The following is a 21,299-nucleotide window of genomic DNA, read 5'->3' as shown; positions in this document are numbered from 1 at the left end:
TTCTAAGCTTAACTACCAGCTTAGATCTGGCCCGCTGCCACCACTCCCAAAGTGCTAATTCCCTTCCCTGGGTAGCCTTGAGAGACTCTTCACCAATTCCCTGGTGAATACAGATCCAAACCCCTTGGATCTTAAAACAAGGAGAAATTAACCATCCCCCCTCCTACCTCCCACCAACTCCTGGTGGATCAAGATCCAACCCCCTTGGATCTAAAAACAAGGAAAAATCAATCAGGTTCTTAAAAAGAAGGCTTTTAATTGAAGAAAAAGGTAAAAATCATCTCTGTAAAATCAGGATGGAAAATAACTTTACAGGGTAATCAAACTTAAAGAGTCCAGAGGAATCCTCTCTAGCCTTAGGTTCAAAGTTACAGCAAACAGAGATAAACACTCTAGCAAAAAGGTACATTTACAAGTTGAGAAAACAAAGATAAAAACTAACATGTCTTGCCTGGCTGTTTACTTACAAGTTGGAAATATGAGAGACTTGTTCAGAAAGATTTGGAGAACCTGGATTGATGTCTGGTCCCTCTCAGTCCCAAGAGCGAACAACCCCCAAAACAAAGAGCACAAACAAAAGCCTTCCCCCCACCAAGATTTGAAAGTATCTTGTCCCCTTTTTGGGTACTTTGGGTCAGATGTCAGCCAGGTTACCTGAGCTTCTTAACCCTTTACAGGTAAAAGGATTTTGGAGTCTCTGGCCAGGAGGGATTTTATAGTATTGTACACAGGAGGGCTGTTACCCTTCCCTTTATAGTTATGACACGCCCCCCAAATCACAGATAGTGTTGGACAGCCGGTTCCACACTGGCTGTGATTTCTTCCTGGAGCTCTAGGAGAAAACAGAGTTAATAAGACACATGCACCTTTAGACATACTACTGATTATATAAAAACTAACAATATGTTTCACTTTCCAAGAACAATGTTTAACCAGTTGATTCTGGGAAACTTTCCCGGGAAAGTGCATCAGCCACTTTGTTAGACGCTCCTGAAATGTGTTGTATTTAAAAATCGAAATCTTGGAGAGCTAAACTCCACCGAAGAAGTTTTTTGTTATTCCCCTGGGCGGTATGAAGCCACTGTAGCACAGCATGGTCTGTTTGTAGTTGGAAACGCCGTCCCCAAACGTACAGGCGTGGCTTTTCCAGCGCGTACACAATGGTGTAGCATTCCTTTTTGCTGATTGACCAGTGGCTTTCCCTCTCAGACAGTTTCTTGCTGAGAAACACAACAGGATGAAATTCTTGATCTGGTCCTTCCTGCATTAAAACTGCTCCCACGCCTCGCTCAGACGCATCTGTGGTTACTAGGAATGGTTTGTCAAAGTCTGGGGCCCTTAGCACAGGGTCAGACATGAGTGTCACCTTAAGCTGGTTAAAGGCCTTTTGACACTCATCAGTCCACCGAACTGCATTTGGCTGTTTTTTTCTGGTTAGGTCTGTGAGTGGGGCGGCGATTTGGCTGTAGTGTGGTTCAAATCGCCTATAATATCCAGCCAAGCCTAAGAAGGATTGGACCTGTTTCGTTAACTTTGGAACCGGCCACTTTTGGATAGCATCCACTTTGGCCTGTAGGGGATTTATAGTTCCTTGACCCACCTGGTGCCCCAGGTAAGTCACTCTGTTTTGGCCTATTTGACACTTTTTAGCCTTAACAGTTAGTCCTGCCTGCCTGATGCGCTCGAAGACTTTTTCCAGGTGCTCCAGGTGTTCTGCCCATGAATCAGAAAAAATGGCCACATCATCGAGGTAGGCAACTGCAGATTTTCCCAATCCCACTAGGAGACCATCTACAAGTCTTTGGAAGGTGGCGGGTGCATTTCGCAACCCGAAAGGGAGTACATTGAATTCATACACCCCTGCCTGGGTGACGAAGGCTGACATTTCCTTGGCAGGTTCATCTAGTGGTACTTGCCAGTACCCCTTGGTTAAGTCTAAGGTAGAGATGAATTGGGCATGTCCCAATTTCTCCAATAGCTCATCTGTGCGTGGCATTGGATAGTTGTCAGGACGAGTTACAGCATTCAGCTTACGGTAGTCCACGCAAAAGCGTATTTCCCCATCTGGTTTGGGAACTAGAACCACTGGAGATGCCCATGCACTCTTAGAGGGGCGGATTATACCCAACTGTAGCATGTCCTGGATCTCCCTGTTTATAGCAGTTTGGGCATGAGGTGACTCCCGGTAGGGTGGGGTTCTAATTGGGTGACCATTACCTGTGTCAATGGAGTGGTATGCCCGTTCGGTCCATCCTGGGGTGGCTGAGAACATTGGCGCAAAGCTAGTGCACAGCTCCTTGATCTGCTGTCGCTGCAGACGTCCAAGGGTCGCGGAGAGGTTCACCTCTTCTACGCCACCATTACTTTTTCCTTCGTAGTAGACAACATCAGGCCACTCCGCGTTATCTGTTTCCAGGGCTGTAAACTGGGAAACCTTTAATTCTCTGGAATAAAAGGGCTAAAGAGAATTAACATGGTATACCTTAGGCTTTATGTTGGAGGTGGAGGATGCTATGAGATAGTTAACAGCTCCTAGGCGCTCCTGGACCATGAATGGTCCTTCCCACGACACTTCCATTTTATGGGCCTGGAGCGCCTTTAAGACCATGACTTGGTCTCCTACTTTGAAGGACCGTTCTCTGGAATGTTTATCATACCAGGCCTTTTGCTCTTCCTGAGCATCCTTTAGGTTTTCTTTAGCAAGGGCTAAAGAGTGTCGGAGGGTGCTTTGTAGGTTGCTTACAAAGTCTAGAATGTTAGTTCCTGGAGAACCCCTCCCATTGCTGCTTCACCAACTGTAACGGCCCCTTAACCTCACGGCCATACACAAGTTCAAATGGTGAAAACCCTAAACTGGGATGTGGTACAGGCCTGTAGGCAAAAAGCAACTGCTGCAACACTAGGTCCCAATCATTGGAGTGTTCATTTACGAATTTACGTACCATGGCCCCCAAAGTTCCATTAAACCTCTCCACCAGACCATTGGTTTCATGGTGGTAAGGGGTGGCAACTAAGTGATTCACCCCATGAGCTTCCTACAGGTTTTTCATGGTCCCTGCCAGGAAATTAGTTCCCGAATCTGTAAGGATGTCGGAGGGCCAACCTACCCTGGCAAAAATGTCTGCTAATGCCTGGCACACACTTTTAGCCCTAGTGTTGCTTAAGGGTACTGCTTCCGGCCATCGGGTAGCAAAATCCATGAAAGTCAGTATGTACTGCTTTCCTCTGGGTGTCTTCTTTGGGAAAGGACCCAGAATATCCACAGCCACTCGCTGAAATGGGACCTCAATTATGGGTAGTGGCTGAAGAGGGGCTTTGACCTGGTCTTGGGGCTTTCCCAGTCGCTGGCACACCTCACAAGACCGGACATAATTAGCAACGTCCTTGCCCATTCCCTCCCAGTGGAAGGACTTCCCCAACCGGTCTTTGATTCTGTTCACCCCAGAATGGCCACTGGGATGATCATGGGCTAAGCTCAAGAGCTTTACCAGATACTTAGTGGGAACTACCAACTGTCTTTGAGGATGCCAGTCTTCCTGGTGCCCACCAGAAAGAGTCTCCTTGTATAAAAGTCCTTGTTCTACAACAAACCGGGATCGGTTAGAAGAGCTGAGAGGCAGTGGGGTGCTCCGTGCCACCGCCCAAGCTTTCTGAAGGCTGTCATCTGCTTCCTGCTCGGCCTGGAACTGTTCCCTTGATGCTGGAGACATCAGTTCCTCCTTGGACTGTGGACTTGGGCTTGGTCCCTCTGGAAGCGATGCAGGTGCTGGGGCTGTTTCCGTTGACCGTGAACCGCTGTCCACTGGTGCACTATGTGGTATTTCAGGCTCCGTCTGAGCCTCTTGGGTAGGGTTATCTGCTGCTTCCGCCAGGTCAGGCTCGCTGGTGCCCTCTGGCGTTGGAGTTGTAGACGGGTTTGCAAGTGCTGGACTCAGTGCTGGCAATGGTTCTGGTGCTGGTTGCATTGCCAGTTCCGGTTCTGGGACTGGCTTTGGCTGGGTCTCTGGGATTGGATCCACTACGGCTGTTACAGTCATTGGCAGGGGATCCGGTTCCACCACCTTTGGCTGGGTCTCTGGTAACACAGACGGGGCCCTGGGGGACGGCTCAGGAACAGGGATGGGGGTGAAAGCTTGCTTAGCCTGGCTGCGGGTGACTATTCCCACCCTCTTGGCTAGCTTCACATGGTTGGCCAAGTCTTCCCCCAGCAGCATGGGGCTGGGATAATTGTCATAGACTGCAAAAGTCCACATTCCTGACCAGCCCTTGTACTGGACATGCAACTTGGCTGTAGGCAAGGATACAGACTGTGACATGAAGGGTTGAATTGTCACTGGACTTGTTGATGAGTTTGGGGTCCACTAGGGATTGGTGGATAGTCGACACTTGTGCCCCAGTGTCCCTCCACGCAATAACCTTCTTTCCGCCCACCCTCAAGGTTTCCCTTCGCTCCAAGGGTATGAGAGAGGCATCTGGGTCTGAGGATCTTTGGTGTGATTGTGGTGTAATGAACTGTAATCGGTTGGGGTTCCTGGGGCAATAAGCCTTTGTGTGTCCCAGTTCATTACATTTAAAACATCGCCCTGCTAAGGTATCACCGGAGCGATGTTGGTTGGTGGAGACTGGTGTGGTGGGATGAGAAGGCATCTGGGGTTTCCCTTGGGATGTAGGTGGGGGCCTTGGGTTGTCCCTGGTGGTAAGGTTTTGTTTTGGGTTGCCCCTTCTGATATTCGCTCCAACTGCTACTAGTTTTTTTTTCTTTTCTGCCACCTCCCCCCATTTGGCTCCAATCTCCCCCGCCTCGGTTACAGTTTTGGGCTTCCCAGCTAGGATGTACCTTTCTATTTCCTCAGGAACACCCTCTAAAAACTGCTCCATTTGCATTAGGAAGGGCAACTCTTCCGTAGATTTAACATTTGCTCCTGATATCCAGGCATCTCAATTTTTCCCAATGTGGTAGGCATGTCGGGTAAATGACACGTCTGGTTTCCACCTTAGGGCTCTGAACCGCCGATGGGCATGCTCGGGTGTTAGCCCCATTCTGAGTCTGGCCTTGTTTTTAAGAAGTTCATAACTGTTCATATGTTCCTTAGGCATTTCAGCCGCCACCTCTGCTAAGGGTCCACTGAGCTGCAGCCTCAGCTCTACCATGTACTGGTCTGTAGTGATGCTGTACCCAAGGCAGGCCCTTTCAAAATTTTCTAAGAAGGCCTCAGTATCATCGCCTGCCTTGTAGGTGGGGAATTTTCTGGGATGGGAAGTGGTACCTGGAGAGGGGTTGCTAGGATTGGCTGGTATATCCGGCCTAGCCCGTGCTAATTCCAGTTCATGCTTCCTCTCTCTTTCTCTCTCCTCCATCTCTTTTTCTTTTAGCTCCACAGCTCTCTTGTGGGCCTCCTCTTTGGCTTTCTCTTCTTTTTCTCTCTCTTCCATCTCTTTTTCTTTCAGCTTCATCTCTTTTTCTTTTAATTGGAGCAGTCTCTGATGTTTCCTTTCATTTTATTCTGCTTCTAGTCTGGCCAGTTCTAGTTTGTTAGCTACGTCCCTGGTACTCATTTTCCTGTTTTCTTGTGCTGGGTCACACCCCCTCTGCAGTTCACTGAAACTGGGATGCACTCAGCTCAGGCAACAGAGACTTTCTAACTAGCTATCCCCGAGAGATAGAAAAAAAACAAAACAAAACAAAAAACAATTCAGCTTGTAAATTCTTTTTGCCAGCTGTTTGCTCACTGCTTGACTCCTTCTCTTAAAGACCCTTGTTAAAAGAATTTAACACCTCTGCCTTCAGGCAAGGAGAGAAGATATGCATCTACCTTCAGCTCTGCTTTCCAAGCAGCTAGAAAGGAGAAAAAAAAAAATCTTACTGGCTTTTGGTTTAAAATGATCCCACCGCTCTGCCACCATGTCAAGGCTGCTTCCCCACTCTGAACTTTAGGGTACAAATGTGGGGGCCTGCATGAAAACATCTAAGCTTAACTACCAGCTTAGATCTGGTCCGCTGCCACCACTCCCAAATGCTAATTCCCTTCCCTGGGTAGCCTTGAGAGACTCTTCACCAATTCCCTGGTGAATACAGATCCAAACCCCTTGGATCTTAAAACAAGGAGAAATTAACCATCCCCCCTCCTACCTCCCACCAACTCCTGGTGGATCAAGATCCAACCCCCTTGGATCTAAAAACAAGGAAAAATCAATCAGGTTCTTAAAAAGAAGGCTTTTAATTGAAGAAAAAGGTAAAAATCATCTCTGTAAAATCAGGATGGAAAATAACTTTACAGGGTAATCAAACTTAAAGAGTCCAGAGGAATCCCCTCTAGCCTTAGGTTCAAAGTTACAGCAAACAGAGATAAACACTCTAGCAAAAAGGTACATTTACAAGTTGAGAAAACAAAGATAAAAACTAACATGTCTTGCCTGGCTGTTTACTTACAAGTTGGAAATATGAGAGACTTGTTCAGAAAGATTTGGAGAACCTGGATTGATGTCTGGTCCCTCTCAGTCCCAAGAGCGAACAACCCCCAAAACAAAGAGCACAAACAAAAGCCTTCCCCCCCACCAAGATTTGAAAGTATCTTGTCCCCTTTTTGGGTACTTTGGGTCAGATGTCAGCCAGGTTACCTGAGCTTCTTAACCCTTTACAGGTAAAAGGATTTTGGAGTCTCTGGCCAGGAGGGATTTTATAGTATTGTACACAGGAGGGCTGTTACCCTTCCCTTTATAGTTATGACAGTGTCTATGAGCTTCTGTGCACTGTGCGCGCTCATGTGTACTGTGCACACTCGATGTGTGCATTTATGTATGTAGCATAAGCACAGAGTGCATGACAAACTGTGTGTTCATGTATCCAATATATGGTCACATGCAGGGCCCTGAACACTACAGACCCAGGCTTGGCTCACCCACAGCCATGTGAGAGCATGATGATAAGTCTCACTCACTAGAAAGTGTTTTTCACTTTAACTTGCTGATAACCATTTCTGACTTTGTTCATAAACTTGTTTTACTTTGACTCTAAACCAACCCAGTGCTACGTTTGAAGTGTTTATTAACTCCAGTGTGTCATTGTTAGAAGTCTCAGTAAATGGCCCCTGAACTCTCTAATTCAAATAAGATGTGCCCACTTCAAGTCACGTGAAAGCCAGATACTGTGAAAAATGAAAGTTCTGGTCTAGACTGCAAGATTCTATACTTTCCCTGAAATTAGCGCCTATAATGCATTTTGTAATGCCTATAGTACATTGGCTTTTGTAGATGTGACAAAACACATTACAGGCTGTGTTACATCTGGTACATCTATGCACCTTCTACTGGAATCAATGGAGCTGTCAATGCATCATTCCTCTTCTTCAGACAGGGAGAGGAATCTTCCAAAGACAAACATACTTTCACTCTATTCTCCCTCTCAATCTCTTTTTGCAACAATACAGAGGTATGTAGACTAAGTGACTTGCTTATGGTCACGCAGCACATCCTAGAAGAGAACCCAGGAGTCCCAAATCCTAGCTCCTTGCTCTAACTACTAGATCTTCTTGCATCTCAGTTACTATTTAATTTATAAAACTATGTTCCTTGAATATCATTCAACTTCAAAGTCAATGAGAGACACCCTGAGTCAGCAGTATCTGTGTTATTCCAGGATAATTTATTACACAGGACATTTGAAAAACATTTCCGAGACAGGAGCCAGCCTACATTTAGAGTCTGGGAGGTCCGAATACCGTCCAGCCTTCTCGCTTGCCTATCTTTGTAAAAGCAGCCAGAAGTCCTAGCATCAAACATGCTGAGGAACCAGTGGCATAGCTGTGATCTGGGAAGAGAGTGAAAGAAAGATAAGTTAAGTTAACAATATAAAGTATGAGTAAATCTTAACACATTTGGATTTTTCTTTTGATATTGATACTTGACTGCAGGCAGCCCAAAGGGCTGATGGGAAGTAGAAATTTAGGATTTCTTTTCTTAAAGATACATGGTTTTCCATTGTTTCTAGCCCAGGCAGTTTCTGAGGTATCAAGCCCTCTTATCCCATAGACCTGTCTCCTATGTGAATCTAATCCAAATTGCTTGCTTTAGGAACTAAAATGTTTCCTGGTTTTTACTCCCATTAACTCGGAAGCCAACACAGCTAAGAAAAGTAAAGCCAGATTCAATTTCTTCCTGATCAACATTTTTTAAGTTCAAATCATCTATACCTGAAGAAAACCCACTGAAGACAAATAGGACTCCATAAGTGTCCCTGCGGGCCTGTTAGTGATGCGCAAGAGGCAAGAAATCAGCTTGACTCTCAGAGTACATGGAGAATTTGCAGAGCTAGCAGCTAAATTAAGAACACCTCTTTACCTGTAAAGTGAGTCACATTTGTGAAACAGTAAGCACGGAGCCCCATAGTTAATTGGTTACATCATCGCATTTGAGATTAGAACTACAATTGTAACAGGCATATTGCCCCATTAAACAGGCTGCATGTGCATTCATCATAAAAACAAGCGCAGCCTTCTTTCCCCAATCTCTGTAAACCTTTCTTGGTTTGCTGAAGATATTCCAGGATGCATTACTGGGTTGCATCATGGACTGCAACAGGATTTCTGGTATCCAATGTCACAGTGGTATATTCTGGGACATCTTCTATGAACTGAGGTGTCAAGAGAATTTCAGAGAAAAATAATTTCTGAGAGTAGTTAAACTCTGTTCTGTACACACAAGCTGGCTCATGGGGTTAACTCCATTTTTATTTTGCAGTTCATCTTTGAAGCTAGCTTTGGCCCCCCAATCTATCAGTGTTTTTGGTACCAGCCCAGACCAGCTTAATTTTCTGAACCTTGACCAGACTGGATTGGTCCAATGGAGCCCTTCAGAATTTGGCATGGCCTCCGCTCATCTTCTGGGACATGCCTTTTCCTGAAAGGACTAAATCTATGAGGGCATGTTGCAATTTTCCTTGGTGAGCAATTTTTTTAATTGAGGTGGGGTTCATTTCAGTGGCCCACCACAGGCTCTTAGAGACTGATGTTTGAGAGATGTGCATATCACCATGGTAACTAAGCAGATCCAATTTTAATACATCATATCCATGGACTAGATTCTTATGCATCATACAATACATTTCAATGGGAAGGAGGTAACTTCCTGTAGACAGGGGTTTAAGAATTAGACAATTTTATAGAATTTATATAAATGCATTAAAAATACTTCTTGCTGTTGATTTAAACCTCTATGCTGACCACAACTTACTTCTTGCACCCAAGACAATGCCTGATGCACAACCGCCTACGAAATAATTCAGGGCATCCTCCGGGTCCTCCCGGACATGGGCACTGAGGCAAGTGGTCAATCCAAATACTGCTCCCAAAGTAGCTGTAAGGAAAAGGTAAGGAGTAAGGGATACAGCAAGCAAGGAACTGAGATCTACAGTGCTGAAAACATACTACCCAGAGGCCTGGTGCACCAGGAACAGCCAGAGTTATGGTTTGAACCTTCTTGGGAAGCAAAGGAATAAATAACAGGGGGGAGGGATAGCTCAGTGGTTTGAGCATTGGCCTGCTAAACCCAGGGTTGTGAGTTCAATCCTTGAGGGGGCCACTTGGGGATCTGGGGCAAAATCAATACTTGGTCCTGCTAGTGAAGGCAGGGGGCTGGACTCGATGACCTTTCAAGGTCCCTTCCAGTTCTAGGAGATGGGATATCTCCATTCATTATTATAATTTATTGCCATGAACAATTATCAGTAAGTCACAGAAAAATGGCATTTTCTAGTCAGATGAAGCAGACAGCCCGACCAACTGGATTCAGCATCCACACTCCCACATGTTATGTGAAAGCAAAAAGCTGCCAGAAAACAAATCAAACCATTTTTGTGACAACTTCCTGTTTGTTCAGATATGCTACTACACCCGCACCTGGGCAACTCTGTAACCTTTCTTCTAGGTCTAGTCTGGGTGTTTATGATACAAGTCACAGTCAGCCTACAGACTGTGACGTAGCATTACAATACAAGGCTCTGCAACAGTTTTCAATTAGAGCTTATCAATGCCAGTTCTTGCTAAAAAGAGCATTAGAGAACATGAAACTATCCCAACAGACTGAGCACGCAACCCCAGCCTCCATGCTTCTGCCATCTTGGACCTGGGAATCAAAATACAGCATCTCATGCAGTAATGCAGAACACCTACCTCCAAACTACTGGGTGGCCTTATGAATAATGATCAACAAATTCCTTTTCAGGAGTGAGGACTGCTAAAGGGATTATTAATTTCCTAAAGGGTTTTCAATAGTCACTAATATTATACTCCACTCCACTATTCCGCACTCTTTCTTGCTAGCATTTCCCCCAATATATGCACTGAATCTTCCAAGGAAGTGTCTGAGGAAGGACTGCAACTCAACTAGGTCCAGTCAGCTAAGCTGCCTAGATGACAGGGCTTGAAAAATCCTACTTCTGGGTATATGCATTGGTCCCTCATTACATAAGCATCCAGACACCTACTCCGGCCTATGCCCCAGAATGATTCACGAACCAGGGAAGGACAAGCATTCAGCCACCTAAGGGGCCCAATACAGTAGGAATGGATGCTCAGAGACCGCTTACAAGATTAGTTCTCATTCAAATCCAGCTGGAGGGAGATGTGGAGATGGTGACACCCACCTTGTAACTTTTAGCTCAGTGGTTAGAGCACTCCCGGGGCTTTGGGATAACCAGGTTCCGCCTGATGGGGAGAAAGGATTTGAACTGGGGTCTTTATGGGCTATTCTGATGTTAGGTGCACTCACTCTCTCCTGCTGAAGCTGCTCCATTGTGGATAACTAATGAGAAAGTGACTAGAGCAATGAACTGGACCCAGGGTCTCCCACCTTCCAGGTGGGTACCCTAACCACTGAACTACAGCTTGATTCCCATTCTCCCTCTGGCCAAATTACTATTTCACTGTGGATAAACACTTACAAGAGTCATTGGGCCATGCTTTCATTATTTATCCAGAGCACAAGTGTGTCAACAGAAGAGACTGATGGAGCTTCATATCAGAATATCCCATAGCGCCTCCCTGGCCAGCTCACTGGCTAGCTTAGGCAAGGAGCCACCTAGTGCAAACAGAGAAGCAAACAGAGGGAGTTTGCCTGAGAACCGTCCAAGAGGCGCTACAGTGAGTGCTGTATTAGAGGGGCTGTATTGTGAGCTGGTGGTTGAATAGCCGAGTGTCTGTCTGCTGTGACCATTTCCTTAACTGGCGCTAGTTGCAGGGACTGTTTGACCATGTGTTTGTTTGTTTGAAAAGCATGACTGTTTGATTGTGTGGTGGTTTGTTTGAAAAGTGTGATTTGGGAGTGCTTTGTTCCAGGTGGGCCTTGAGTGGTTGATTGAAGGGAAAGCTTTGAGTTGGGGCAACTGCTTTGAGCCAGAAGCCTTAGTAAAAACAGCAGCCACTTGTGAACTGAGTGAGCTGTGAACAGAGGAAGTGTGCATGGGGGGAGTTCCCACAGAGTTTTTGCCTTTCAGGCTTCTGTGAGCAGTAAGTACAACATCTGAAGAGGCTCGTAGAAGGAAGACAATATGGATAGTGAGCGATCAGCTGTTGTGACCTGCACAGGATGTGCCATGTTTGTCTTTCTCCCAGAGGATAGAAGTGACTTCGCCTGTATGTGGAAGAGACTATTGGAAGGTTAAAGGACTACAGACCCAAGTATCAGCCCTGCACGCATCAGAGAAAATGAAGAGTTTCTGGATAGAAGTCAGCGTTTGGTACTGCAGGCACAGCAGGCTGAAGAATCAGAGAGGACAGTGCAGAATGGGGAAGAAAATTGGCAGCATGTGACCTCCAGAAGAAGCAAGAGGAGAACCCGCGTACCCCCAATGCAGACAGAGGTAAGAAACCATTTTCAGGCTCTCTGCACAAGTATTATGGCAGAGATTGGTTTGGAATAGTCATCTGAGGGAAGGGACCAGAAGGAGACCCCATCGACCGGAAGGCATGGGATTATCAGTGCTAACAAGAAGTAGGAAAGTATGGGATTTGCTTCCATGAAATTTTTCCCTCCAGCTCTGGCTGTTTGCGATTTCTGTGGAACAACCTTCATGGAGACACTGAAAATTCAAGTTTTATATTTGAGATTCCAAACTGTAAGGAGTAAGGCTTATGTCTACACTACACAGCTTTTAGTGTCAGGACTGTATTGCTACAGCTGTGTCTCTAAAAGGTATGCAGTATAGCCGTCATTTGTCGGCTTTCCTGCCAACGAAAAGCTTCCACCCCCAACGAGTGGCGTTAGCGTTGTCAGCAGGAAAATGTTCCTGCCGACAAAGAGCTGTTCACGCCGGTGCTTGTCATTGGCAAAACTACTGTCTTTTTGGGGGGGGTGGGGAGTTAATACCTCTGAAAGACAAAAGTTTTGTCATTCAGTTGCCAGTGTAGACATAGGCTAAATTTTTTCAGTTTTAAGTTATACCAACACAGTGAGTGTTGAATCCACACAGCAGCTCCTTAAGCCATCACTTACAGTTACTGATATTAAATTATCCACCTCAAAACATGTAATTTATACCCTGACTAATTTAACATTTCAAGAGCAGCAGTAGGGAACAAAGAATATGGCTGAAAGGAAACACCAACTATAATGTCCTGAATTTACACAGAAACTTTCATACGAAGATCTCTAAGCACCTCACCAAAATTAATTAAGCCTCACACTACACAAGTTTGTGCATGTAAACATTTTACAGATGGGAACTCAGAGGCCGAGTGGTGAAGTTTGAGTTACCTAATGGCCAACATAAAGTCAGTGGCAAACCTGGGGACAGTCTCCAGCACAAAATCACCAGACCATACCTGCCTCACCAGTCACTTTACTTGAGAGTAGGGTGACCAGATCACAAAAAGGCAGTTTCGCAGGGGCGGGGGGCATTAGCACGCGCTGCCCACCCCAGGGCAAAAGGTGGCCCCGATGCAGAGGGGGCTGGGGATAAAGAGGGCATGGGGAGGTGAGGGGGGGGGGGGGACTGATAAGAAGCGCTGGGAAGCAAAGAAGTCCGGGTGGGCGAGGGCGTACGGCTCCAGCGGGGACCCGGGCAGGGCACAGGCTGGATGGGTGTAAGGAGGCAGAGCCCTGTAGTGGGATCGGGCAGGGACAAAGCTGTCTCTCCCATGGAAGTGGCTGCAGGAGCCCCCGAGCTCGGGGCTGGCCACGGGGCAGCGGCGGTGCATGTGAGCCGGGGACCCCGGGGGCGGCGTGGGCGTGCGGGGGCCGGGGCTGGCACAGCCGAGCCACAGCGGCGGCCGGTCTCCCGAGGGGCTCCCCGGGGCTCCAGGCTGGGCAACGGGCGGGAGCCAGGGCTTTTCCTAGCCCCGCAGAGCCTCCCGCCCCCTAGCCCGCCATGGGCACATGCTGCGTGTCCCGCTTCCCGGCAGGGCGAACTGCTGGAGCGCAGCCGAGCAGGAGAGGCGCAGGGCTCCTTGGTCGCGGCGGGGAAGTTTATGGGTTATGGGGACCCCAGCTGGCCCCTCGCCCCTGTCCGCCGGCCGCCCCGCCTGGAACAAGTCTCGCCCCCACAGCCCCTCTCCGCCGCGTGTCTCCGGCGGCCCACGCCCCCGGTCCGCGCTGCCCACCTGGGCCAGAGCCAGCCCCGGATGCTGCCTGCACCCAGCCCGGGCCATGCCCAGCTAGCCCCTGGCAGCTGCGGCAACTTTCCCTTCCCCTCCCACGCTCCTGGTAGATGCCCGACCCTCCTCCCTCCATCCCCCCTCCACACATCCCTCCTCTCTCCATGGAGGGATCCAATGGGGGAAGGAGTGAGCGGAGTCGGGGTGGGGGTGGGGGGCGTGAGCGCCGGAGCAGAGGGCAAAATTGCTTTTTTGTCCAGTGTCCTGACTGAACATCGGTTGGGACGCAGGACAAAGAAGGAAATATCGGGACAGTCCCAATAAAATCGGGACGTCTGGTCACCCTACTTGAGAGGCCAATAATTTCAACAATGGGCTGTCCATTTAGCTGAATGAAGGCATCTTCAGACAAGAAACTCAGTTGCTGAAAGAAGCAAGGTCTCCTTACCCATTGTGACAGTGCCCGTAGCTGCCGTTTGCACACCCTTAAAGACTGACTCATGCTGGAGCAATACAATATGATATGCCGAACCAACCAAGCCTACAAAAGGGAAAACAGTTTTAATGAGTGGCAGGTCAGAGCCCGTGCAGAAACACAACCTGAATGCAGGTTCCATGAGCACAAAACATGCTTGTTTATTACTGTGCTTGACCTACATGGCCCAATGTGCACCAGAAACCTCCACTACTTCGATCACCAGAGTAATGCACAAGAGACTACGGGTGAAATCCTGGCCTCATTTCAGTCAAGAGGATTATTGCCACTGTCTTCAATAGAGCCAGGATTTTAGCCTAACCATCTAAAGCCCAATGTTATGCATTGTTTGTGCTGTATCTCAAGCAATATGAAGGTGCAAGAGTAAAGCTAGAAAATAAAATTACATTTGCATTCTAAGGGCCTGTCATCCCCTGCACTGAAGCTCAAGAAGATTTACTAGGCTAGTGGTACAGCCACACCTTTGATCTTCCACCAAAAGCAAGATATGCATAGCTGAGTCATACTGATGCTACAGGGCAATTTAAAGGATTTTATTTTAAATTGGGTTTCTAACCCCGCCCCCCCCCCCTTTTTTTTTTTTTGCTTCTTTCTAATGCATACAGAAGGCCTGAAAGGTAAAGGAGTTTTGTGGTTTGTTGAGAAAGAAGGTAGTTACTCTGAATAAAGTCTTTTGTTGCTTGTGATATTTTAATAATATCAAGTCTGAGCTTCCAGGCTTTGTTGGAGGACTTGTTGGGGGGCATCAGAGTTTACTGCAAGTTCCCAAGGCTCAATCCAGAAGAGTGTCAGGCACGTGCTTAGGTGCTTTGCTGGACTGGACCAGATTGCTCTGCACCATCCAGAATTGAGTGCTCACATTTTAAAGATGTTCACTCTTTATCAAAGACTCTTCATTGGGCATTCAAGTTAAATATGTGTTAACTGAAGCAAAAACTAAAATGAAAATTGCTTCCCCTGAACTTTCACTCACTTATGATTAGGGCCCTCCCAAATTCACGGCTTTGAAGAACACATCACGGACTGTGAAATTAGACCTTCCCCATGAAATCTAGCTACTGAAGGGGTAGGGGAGAGGGAACAATGGGGTGCCCCAGCTGGGGGATCCTACCATTCACCAAGCCCCAACTGCTAATCCAGTGGGATACAGAGGGCAGGACTTCCTCTTCTCCTGCATAGCTGCTCGGGGGCAGTGGGGATCAGACCTACCTCCAGGTACCTCGCCTGGCTGCAGGAAGCTCTGTGTCTGCTGCCAGCTCTGAAGCAGCAGGGGGCAGATCAGATCCACCTCCACCTCCAAAAATCACCCCCTTAAGAGGTGGTTGGAAAAATTATTTTGCTGACCTAGCTGCATCTACAGTGGGGGGTTAGGATCACTTAAAATTTCACACCCTGTGTGACATAGTTAAAGGTAAACCAGGACTCAGATAGGGTATGAATTTAAAGGCCATTCCTGAAAAATTCCATGTGTGGACACCCCATTAACTGCATACTTCTACCACAACTTATTCACGGACATAAACTAGCTGTAGTTTTGTTTTACATTGCTAAAAAAGCTACTGCAGTCTTCTCCTGAAGTGATAACATGTCAGAGGTAAGTGAAGTGATCCCTTTACAATTTACAAATCACTTTGAGATTATTTAGGATGAAAAGTACTACAGATATGCATGGTGTCAAGTATCAGGGGGTAGCCCTGTTAGTCTGTATCTACAAAAACAACAAGGAGTTTGGTGGCACCTTAAAGACTAACAGATTTATTTGGGCATAAGCTTTCGTGGGTAAAAACCTCACTTCTTCAGATGCATAGAGTGAAAGTTACAGATGCAGGCATTATATACTGACAAATGGAGAGCAGGGAGTTACTTCCAAAGTGGAGAACCAGTGTTGACAGGGCCAATTCAATCAGGGTGGATGTAGTCCACTCCCAATAATAGATGAGGAGGTGTCAATTCCAGGAGAGGAAAAGCTGCTTCTGTAGTGAGCCTGCCAGTCCCTATTCAAACCCAGATTAATGGTGTTGAATTTGCAAATGAATTTTAGTTCTGCTGTTTCTCTTTGAAGTCTGTTTCTGAAGCTTTTTTGTTCAATGATAGTGACTTTTAAATCTGTAATAGAATGACCAGGGAGATTGAAGTGTTCACTTACTGGCTTATGTATGTTACCATTCCTGATGTCCGATTTGTGTCCATTTATTCTTTTGCGGAGGGACTGTCCGGTTTGGCCAATGTACATGGGAGAGGGGCATTGCTGGCACATGATGGCATATATAGCATTAGTGGATGTGCAGGTGAATGAGCCCCTGATGGTGTGGCTGATGTGGTTGGGTCCTCTGATGGTGTCGCCAGAGCAGATATGGGGACAGAGTAGGCAACGAGGTTTGCTACAGGGATTGGTTCCTGGGTTGGTGTTTCTGTGGTGTGGTGTGTAGTTGCTGGTGATGATGTAGAAGCACTTTACACCAATATTCCACGTGAGGATGGACTACAAGCTGTCAGGAACAGTATCCCTGATGAGGCCACAGCACGCCTGGTGGCTGAGCTTTGTGACTTTGTCCTCACCCACAACCACTTCAGATTTGGGGACAACTTATACTTTCAAGTCAGTGGCACTGCTATGGGTACCCGCATGGACCCACAGTATGCCAACATTTTTATGGCTGACTTAGAACAACGCTTCCTCAGCTCTTGTCTCCTAGTGCCCCTCCTCTACTTGCGCTACATTGATGACATCTTCATCATATGGACCCACGGAAAGGAGGCCCTTGAAGAATTCCACCTGGACTTCAACAATTTCCACCCCACCATCAACCTCAGCCTGGACCAGTCCACACAAGAGATCCACTTCCTGGACACTACAGTGCAAATAAGTGATGGTCACATAAACACCACCCTATACCGGAAACCTACTGACCGCTATATGTACCTACATGCCTCCGGCTTCCATCCAAGACACATCACACGATCCATTGTCTACAGCCAAGCCCTAAGATACAACCGAATTTGCTCCAACCCCTCAGACAGAGACAAACACCTACAAGATCTTTATCAAGCATTCGTAAAACTACAATACCCACCTGGGGAAGTGAGGAAACAGATTGACAGAGCAAGACGGGTACCCAGAAATCACCTACTACAGGACAGGCCCCACAAGGATAACAACAGAACACCACTGGCCATCACATACAGCCCCCAGCTAAAACCTCTCCAGCGCATTATCCACGATCTACAACCTATCCTGGAAAATGATCCCTCACTCTCACAGACCTTGGGAGGCAGGCCAGTCCTCGCTTACAGACAACCCCCCAACCTGAAGCAAATACTCACCAGCAACTACACACCACAGCACAGAAACACTAACCCAGGAACCAATCCCTGTAGCAAACCTTGTTGCCTACTCTTTCCCTTATCCACTCTGGCGACACCATCAAAGGACCCAACCACATCAGCCACACCATCAGGGGCTCATTCACCTGCACATCCACTAATGTCATATATGCCATCATGTGCCAGCAATGCCCCTCTGCCATGTACATTGGCCAAACCGGACAGTCCCTCCGCAAAAGAATAAATGGACACAAATCGGACATCAGGAATGGTAACATACATAAGCCAGTAAGTGAACACTTCAATCTCCCTGGTCATTCTGTTACAGATTTAAAAGTCACTATCATTGAACAAAAAAACTTCAGAAACAGACTTCAAAGAGAAACAGCAGAACTAAAATTCATTTGCAAATTTAACACCATTAATCTGGGCTTGAATAGGGACTGAGAGTAGCTGGCTAGTCTTTAAGGTGCCACCAAACTCCTTGTTGTTTTTACAGATATGCAAAGTGCTTGTGCATTAATTAAAAGTAATAAATATTAAGAGAATCAAAAAGAGGGATGCAGCATTTGACCATTCCCCACACAATAATACTTCACTCTTTTCCTCTCAGAATCACAAAGCATTTCACCCATTAAAAGTAAAATATCCTTATGAGGCAAATATCAGAGGGGTAGCCGTCTTAGTCGGGATCTGTAAAAAGCGACAGAGTCTTGTGGCACCTTATAGACTAACAGACGTATTGGAGCATAAGCTTTCGTGGGTGAATACCCACTTCGTCAGACATCACCTACAATACGTCTGTTAGTCTATAAAGTGCCACTTTTGTGCCACTTTTGTGCCACTTTTGTGCCACTTTTGTGCCACTTTTGTGCCACTTTTGTGCCACTTTTGTGCCACTTTTGTGCCACTTTTGTCGCTTTTTATGAGGCAAATGTTAATCTAATTTATCAATGGGGAAACCGAGGCAGGCAGATGCAAATCACTTTTGCTCTAAGAATGAAATAAAATTTCATTTTGCCATTAAAGTAATGAATTAGTGCCCTTTTACTGACACTACTTAATGCAAGCAAACAGAGCACTTCTAACTTTAATAGATATATTAAAAAAAAAAACACACAAGAACTCACATCATGCCATTCAAAAGCAAATATTGCTCTTTTAGTGCTAGTTTGGCCACCCTGCATAGTCTAAGTTTTACAGTAAAGATTACATTTAAAAGGGAATCTGGACATAGAAAATACTATGTACAGCAGGGGTTGGCAACCTTTCAGCAGTGGTGTGCCGAATCTTCATTTATACACTCTAATTTAAGGCTTCGCGTGCCGGTAATACATTTTAACGCTTTTTAGAAGGTCTCTCTACAAGTCTATAATATATAACCAAACTACTGTTATATGTAAAGGGTGGCCTGCTGGGACTCCAGGCCCGAAAGCAGGATGAGCAAGGTTGGAAACCAAGATTGACAGCTGAGGTGAGTGGAGTAGGTGGCTGGTAGGCCTGAGCAGGGCTGGAGGCCTGGACCCTGTCTGCAAGAGAGCCTCCAATCAGAAGCAAGGTGAGTGGAGCTGCGCGGTACAGACCCCTGGTTGCGAGGGGCCAGCAGCCAGAACCCCAGAGCAGCGACTGGCTCAGCCCGCCACCACTCTGGGGTTTCTGCCCCCAGCTCCTGCCAGACGGGGTCTCAGCCCACTGCCAGCCTGGGGTTCCTTCCCCCCCAGGGCAGCAGCAGGTGCTGAATTGGACTCGCGGGGACCCCGGCTGGCAGGAACCGGCAGCGGGAACTCCAGAGCGGGGCGGGCTGAGCGGCTCAGCTCGCCGCGGCTCTGGGGTTTCATCATCGGCTCCTGCCAGCCGGGGTCTCAGCCCGCTGCCAGCCTGGGGTTCCTTCCTCCCAGGCCAGCAGCAGGTGCTGAGCTGGACCCACGGCAGGTCCCGCAGGAGCCGGCAGCGGGAACTCCAGAGTGGCGGCGGGGCTGAGCGGCTCAGCCCACGCCGCGTACCAGGAAAAATCGGCTCACGTGCCAACTTTGGCATGCTTGCTATAGGTTGCCGACCCCTGATGTACAGGCAATGTGACCAAGTTCACATTGCAGGATCTTTTAAGTTTGGACTTTGCATTCATCTTAAGTGTTTGACCTTTTCAGCCCTCAATACCACTTTAATGACTACAATTTTTGCGTGTAATTTTTTGGATTGAGTTTTCAAGCCGCCTTTGCCAGGGCCGGCCGCTCTCGGGAGATTTCGTGCTGTGCTTAAAGCCCCAGCTCCTGGAGCCCCGCTCGCAAACGGAGCCGGCGAGGGCTCCGCCAGAGGCGGGGCAGGAGCCCCCCGGACACAAGCCGGGCTTCATGGCTACGCTGCAGCCTGAGCCACCCCCGGGGGATAGACGCGGCCGGCAGCAGAGGCTCGCGCTCGCCGAGCTCGGGGCCAGGCGGGCTCAGCCATGGCGGCACGCGGGGGCTGCGCGGAGGAGAGCCGAGCGGCCCGGGCGGAAGGGGACGAGCGGGATCGGCAGGCGGCGAAGCCAGCCCGGTCTCCTCACCCAGCGCGGCCCCGATGCGGCCGGTGATCCAGGCCTTGCGGACGCAGTCGGTCCCCTCCGGGATCTCCCAGTAGCCGACCATGGCAGCGACAGCGGCTCCGCAAGGGCACGAAACAAAACACCGCGAGAACTCGCGGGCCACGTAGGCTCTCGCGACAATTTCTTCTCGTTCTCGCGAGCGTCTCTTATGCCCTGTGTATGAAAGCGTTTCCGTTAGCCAGCCGCGCACATGCGCAGGGCGAGGCCCGGCCCCGGAGCCTGGGGGGGCTGGAGCCGTTGCAGGGATGCGAGATGCCCCGGGGATCAGCGGCCTCCCGGCAGAGCGGCCGGGCCCCTGGCGAGCCTCTGCAGGAGGCGGGCTGGGAAAGGCCCAGCGCGGGTGGCGCCAGCACCTAGTGACGGGTGGGGTCGGTTCGGAAAGGGGGAAGGACACGAATCCGTCTGACAGACCCACTGGGTGGCAATTCCCCGTCTGCTGGACTGAAGCTTTAACCCCTCACTACCGATGACTTTCAGGCATTTCTGTGCAGGAGGTTCAAGGATCCAGACGTCACAAGCATCACTCTTTATATTTCATGGTCCTGGGTGGAAAGAGACTAGCATTGTCTGCTGTCGTGAGACATTGAGCCGGAGCAGGAGTTGGAGTTTACAATTGAGGCTCTACCCAGAGAGAACTATGGGGGCACAAGACCTTATATTTTGTAAAGGACTTTTTACTGTCTCATCACAGAGGCCAATAGCTCAGGGCCTGGAGTTTAAAGAATGATAGGAAATAGGCTTTCCCACAATCGGGGTTTACTTTCCACAACATCAAAACAGCTTTGTGCAGCCCAGCCACTTCTATCCAGAGGAGGCACTGCATGTTGGGATTTGAGGCTTTATATGTCATGTCATTTGTGTTAAAAATAATAGCGACCATAGGCGCCGTAGGCGTTGTTTAGATGTTGCAGCTTGGGCTCTCACCTCTCCCCCCCCTCCGGCCCCCTCAGGCTAGTGCAGCATGATAACATAAGCCCTGCTACCTCCAATCTGTCGGCCCCACCTGGAGGCTCACTCCCAGGCGCAGCATAGACATACCTATTGTAAACTTGTAAAACTTGAGGAATGCGTTTGAGCCATGAGAAAAAGCCATCCTTCCACACTGTCGAATCTGTACGTTAGTCCAATACTGCCACTGTGATCAGGCTGGTGTGTGTTTGTTTCTATGGTGAAATTGCTGTCAGGGAACTCTCTTCTTGCTAAACTTTGTGCCCCAATCAAACTGTAAAACATTTCCTTTCCTGCAACAAGTGTGTGTCTTGTTCTGGGAAAGAGCTTTATGGAAGAGAAATACAGAGCAACTACAAGT

At 48.0% G+C, this 21,299-nt stretch overlaps 2 protein-coding genes across 2 annotated transcripts; both read right to left on the bottom strand.

Annotated features, from left to right (window-relative positions):
* Positions 1-231: 231 nt before the first annotated feature.
* LOC135977444 (uncharacterized) lies at positions 232-6,206 on the bottom strand. Its single transcript, XM_065578494.1, has 2 exons — positions 2,218-6,206; positions 232-832 (listed from the first exon to the last, which is right to left on the bottom strand). The coding sequence occupies exon 1, from the start codon at positions 4,314-4,316 to the stop codon at positions 3,036-3,038; it is 1,281 nt and encodes a 426-aa protein (XP_065434566.1). The 5' UTR covers positions 4,317-6,206; the 3' UTR covers positions 232-832; positions 2,218-3,035.
* Positions 6,207-7,619: 1,413 nt separating this feature from the next.
* Positions 7,620-20,146, bottom strand: NDUFA11 (NADH:ubiquinone oxidoreductase subunit A11). The gene is made up of 4 exons (XM_005314163.3): positions 19,952-20,146; positions 14,035-14,127; positions 9,229-9,351; positions 7,620-7,807 (listed from the first exon to the last, which is right to left on the bottom strand). The coding sequence occupies exons 1-4, from the start codon at positions 20,031-20,033 to the stop codon at positions 7,695-7,697; spliced, it is 411 nt and encodes a 136-aa protein (XP_005314220.1). The 5' UTR covers positions 20,034-20,146; the 3' UTR covers positions 7,620-7,694.
* Between the last annotated feature and the right edge of the window lie 1,153 nt (positions 20,147-21,299).

Source organism: Chrysemys picta, chromosome 25 (assembly GCF_011386835.1).
Source record: "Chrysemys picta bellii isolate R12L10 chromosome 25, ASM1138683v2, whole genome shotgun sequence".
NCBI lineage: Eukaryota > Metazoa > Chordata > Testudines > Emydidae > Chrysemys > Chrysemys picta.
The sequence above is the reverse complement of the archived record's forward strand: the minus strand, read 5'-3'. Positions and strand labels throughout refer to the sequence as shown.

Excerpts from the sequence above, each read along its gene's own strand:
- NDUFA11 (XM_005314163.3), bottom strand. The coding sequence starts at position 20,033 with ATGGTCGGCTACTGGGAGATCCCGGAGGGGACCGACTGCGTCCGCAAG. Across the intron at positions 14,128-19,951 it reads CCGCATCGGGGCCGCGCTGG|GCTTGGTTGGTTCGGCATAT; the intron begins GTGAGGAGACCG and ends TCCCTTTTGTAG. Across the intron at positions 7,808-9,228 it reads CATTGTCTTGGGTGCAAGAA|ATCACAGCTATGCCACTGGT; the intron begins GTAAGTTGTGGT and ends CTCTCTTCCCAG.
- LOC135977444 (XM_065578494.1), bottom strand. The coding sequence starts at position 4,316 with ATGTCACAGTCTGTATCCTTGCCTACAGCCAAGTTGCATGTCCAGTAC.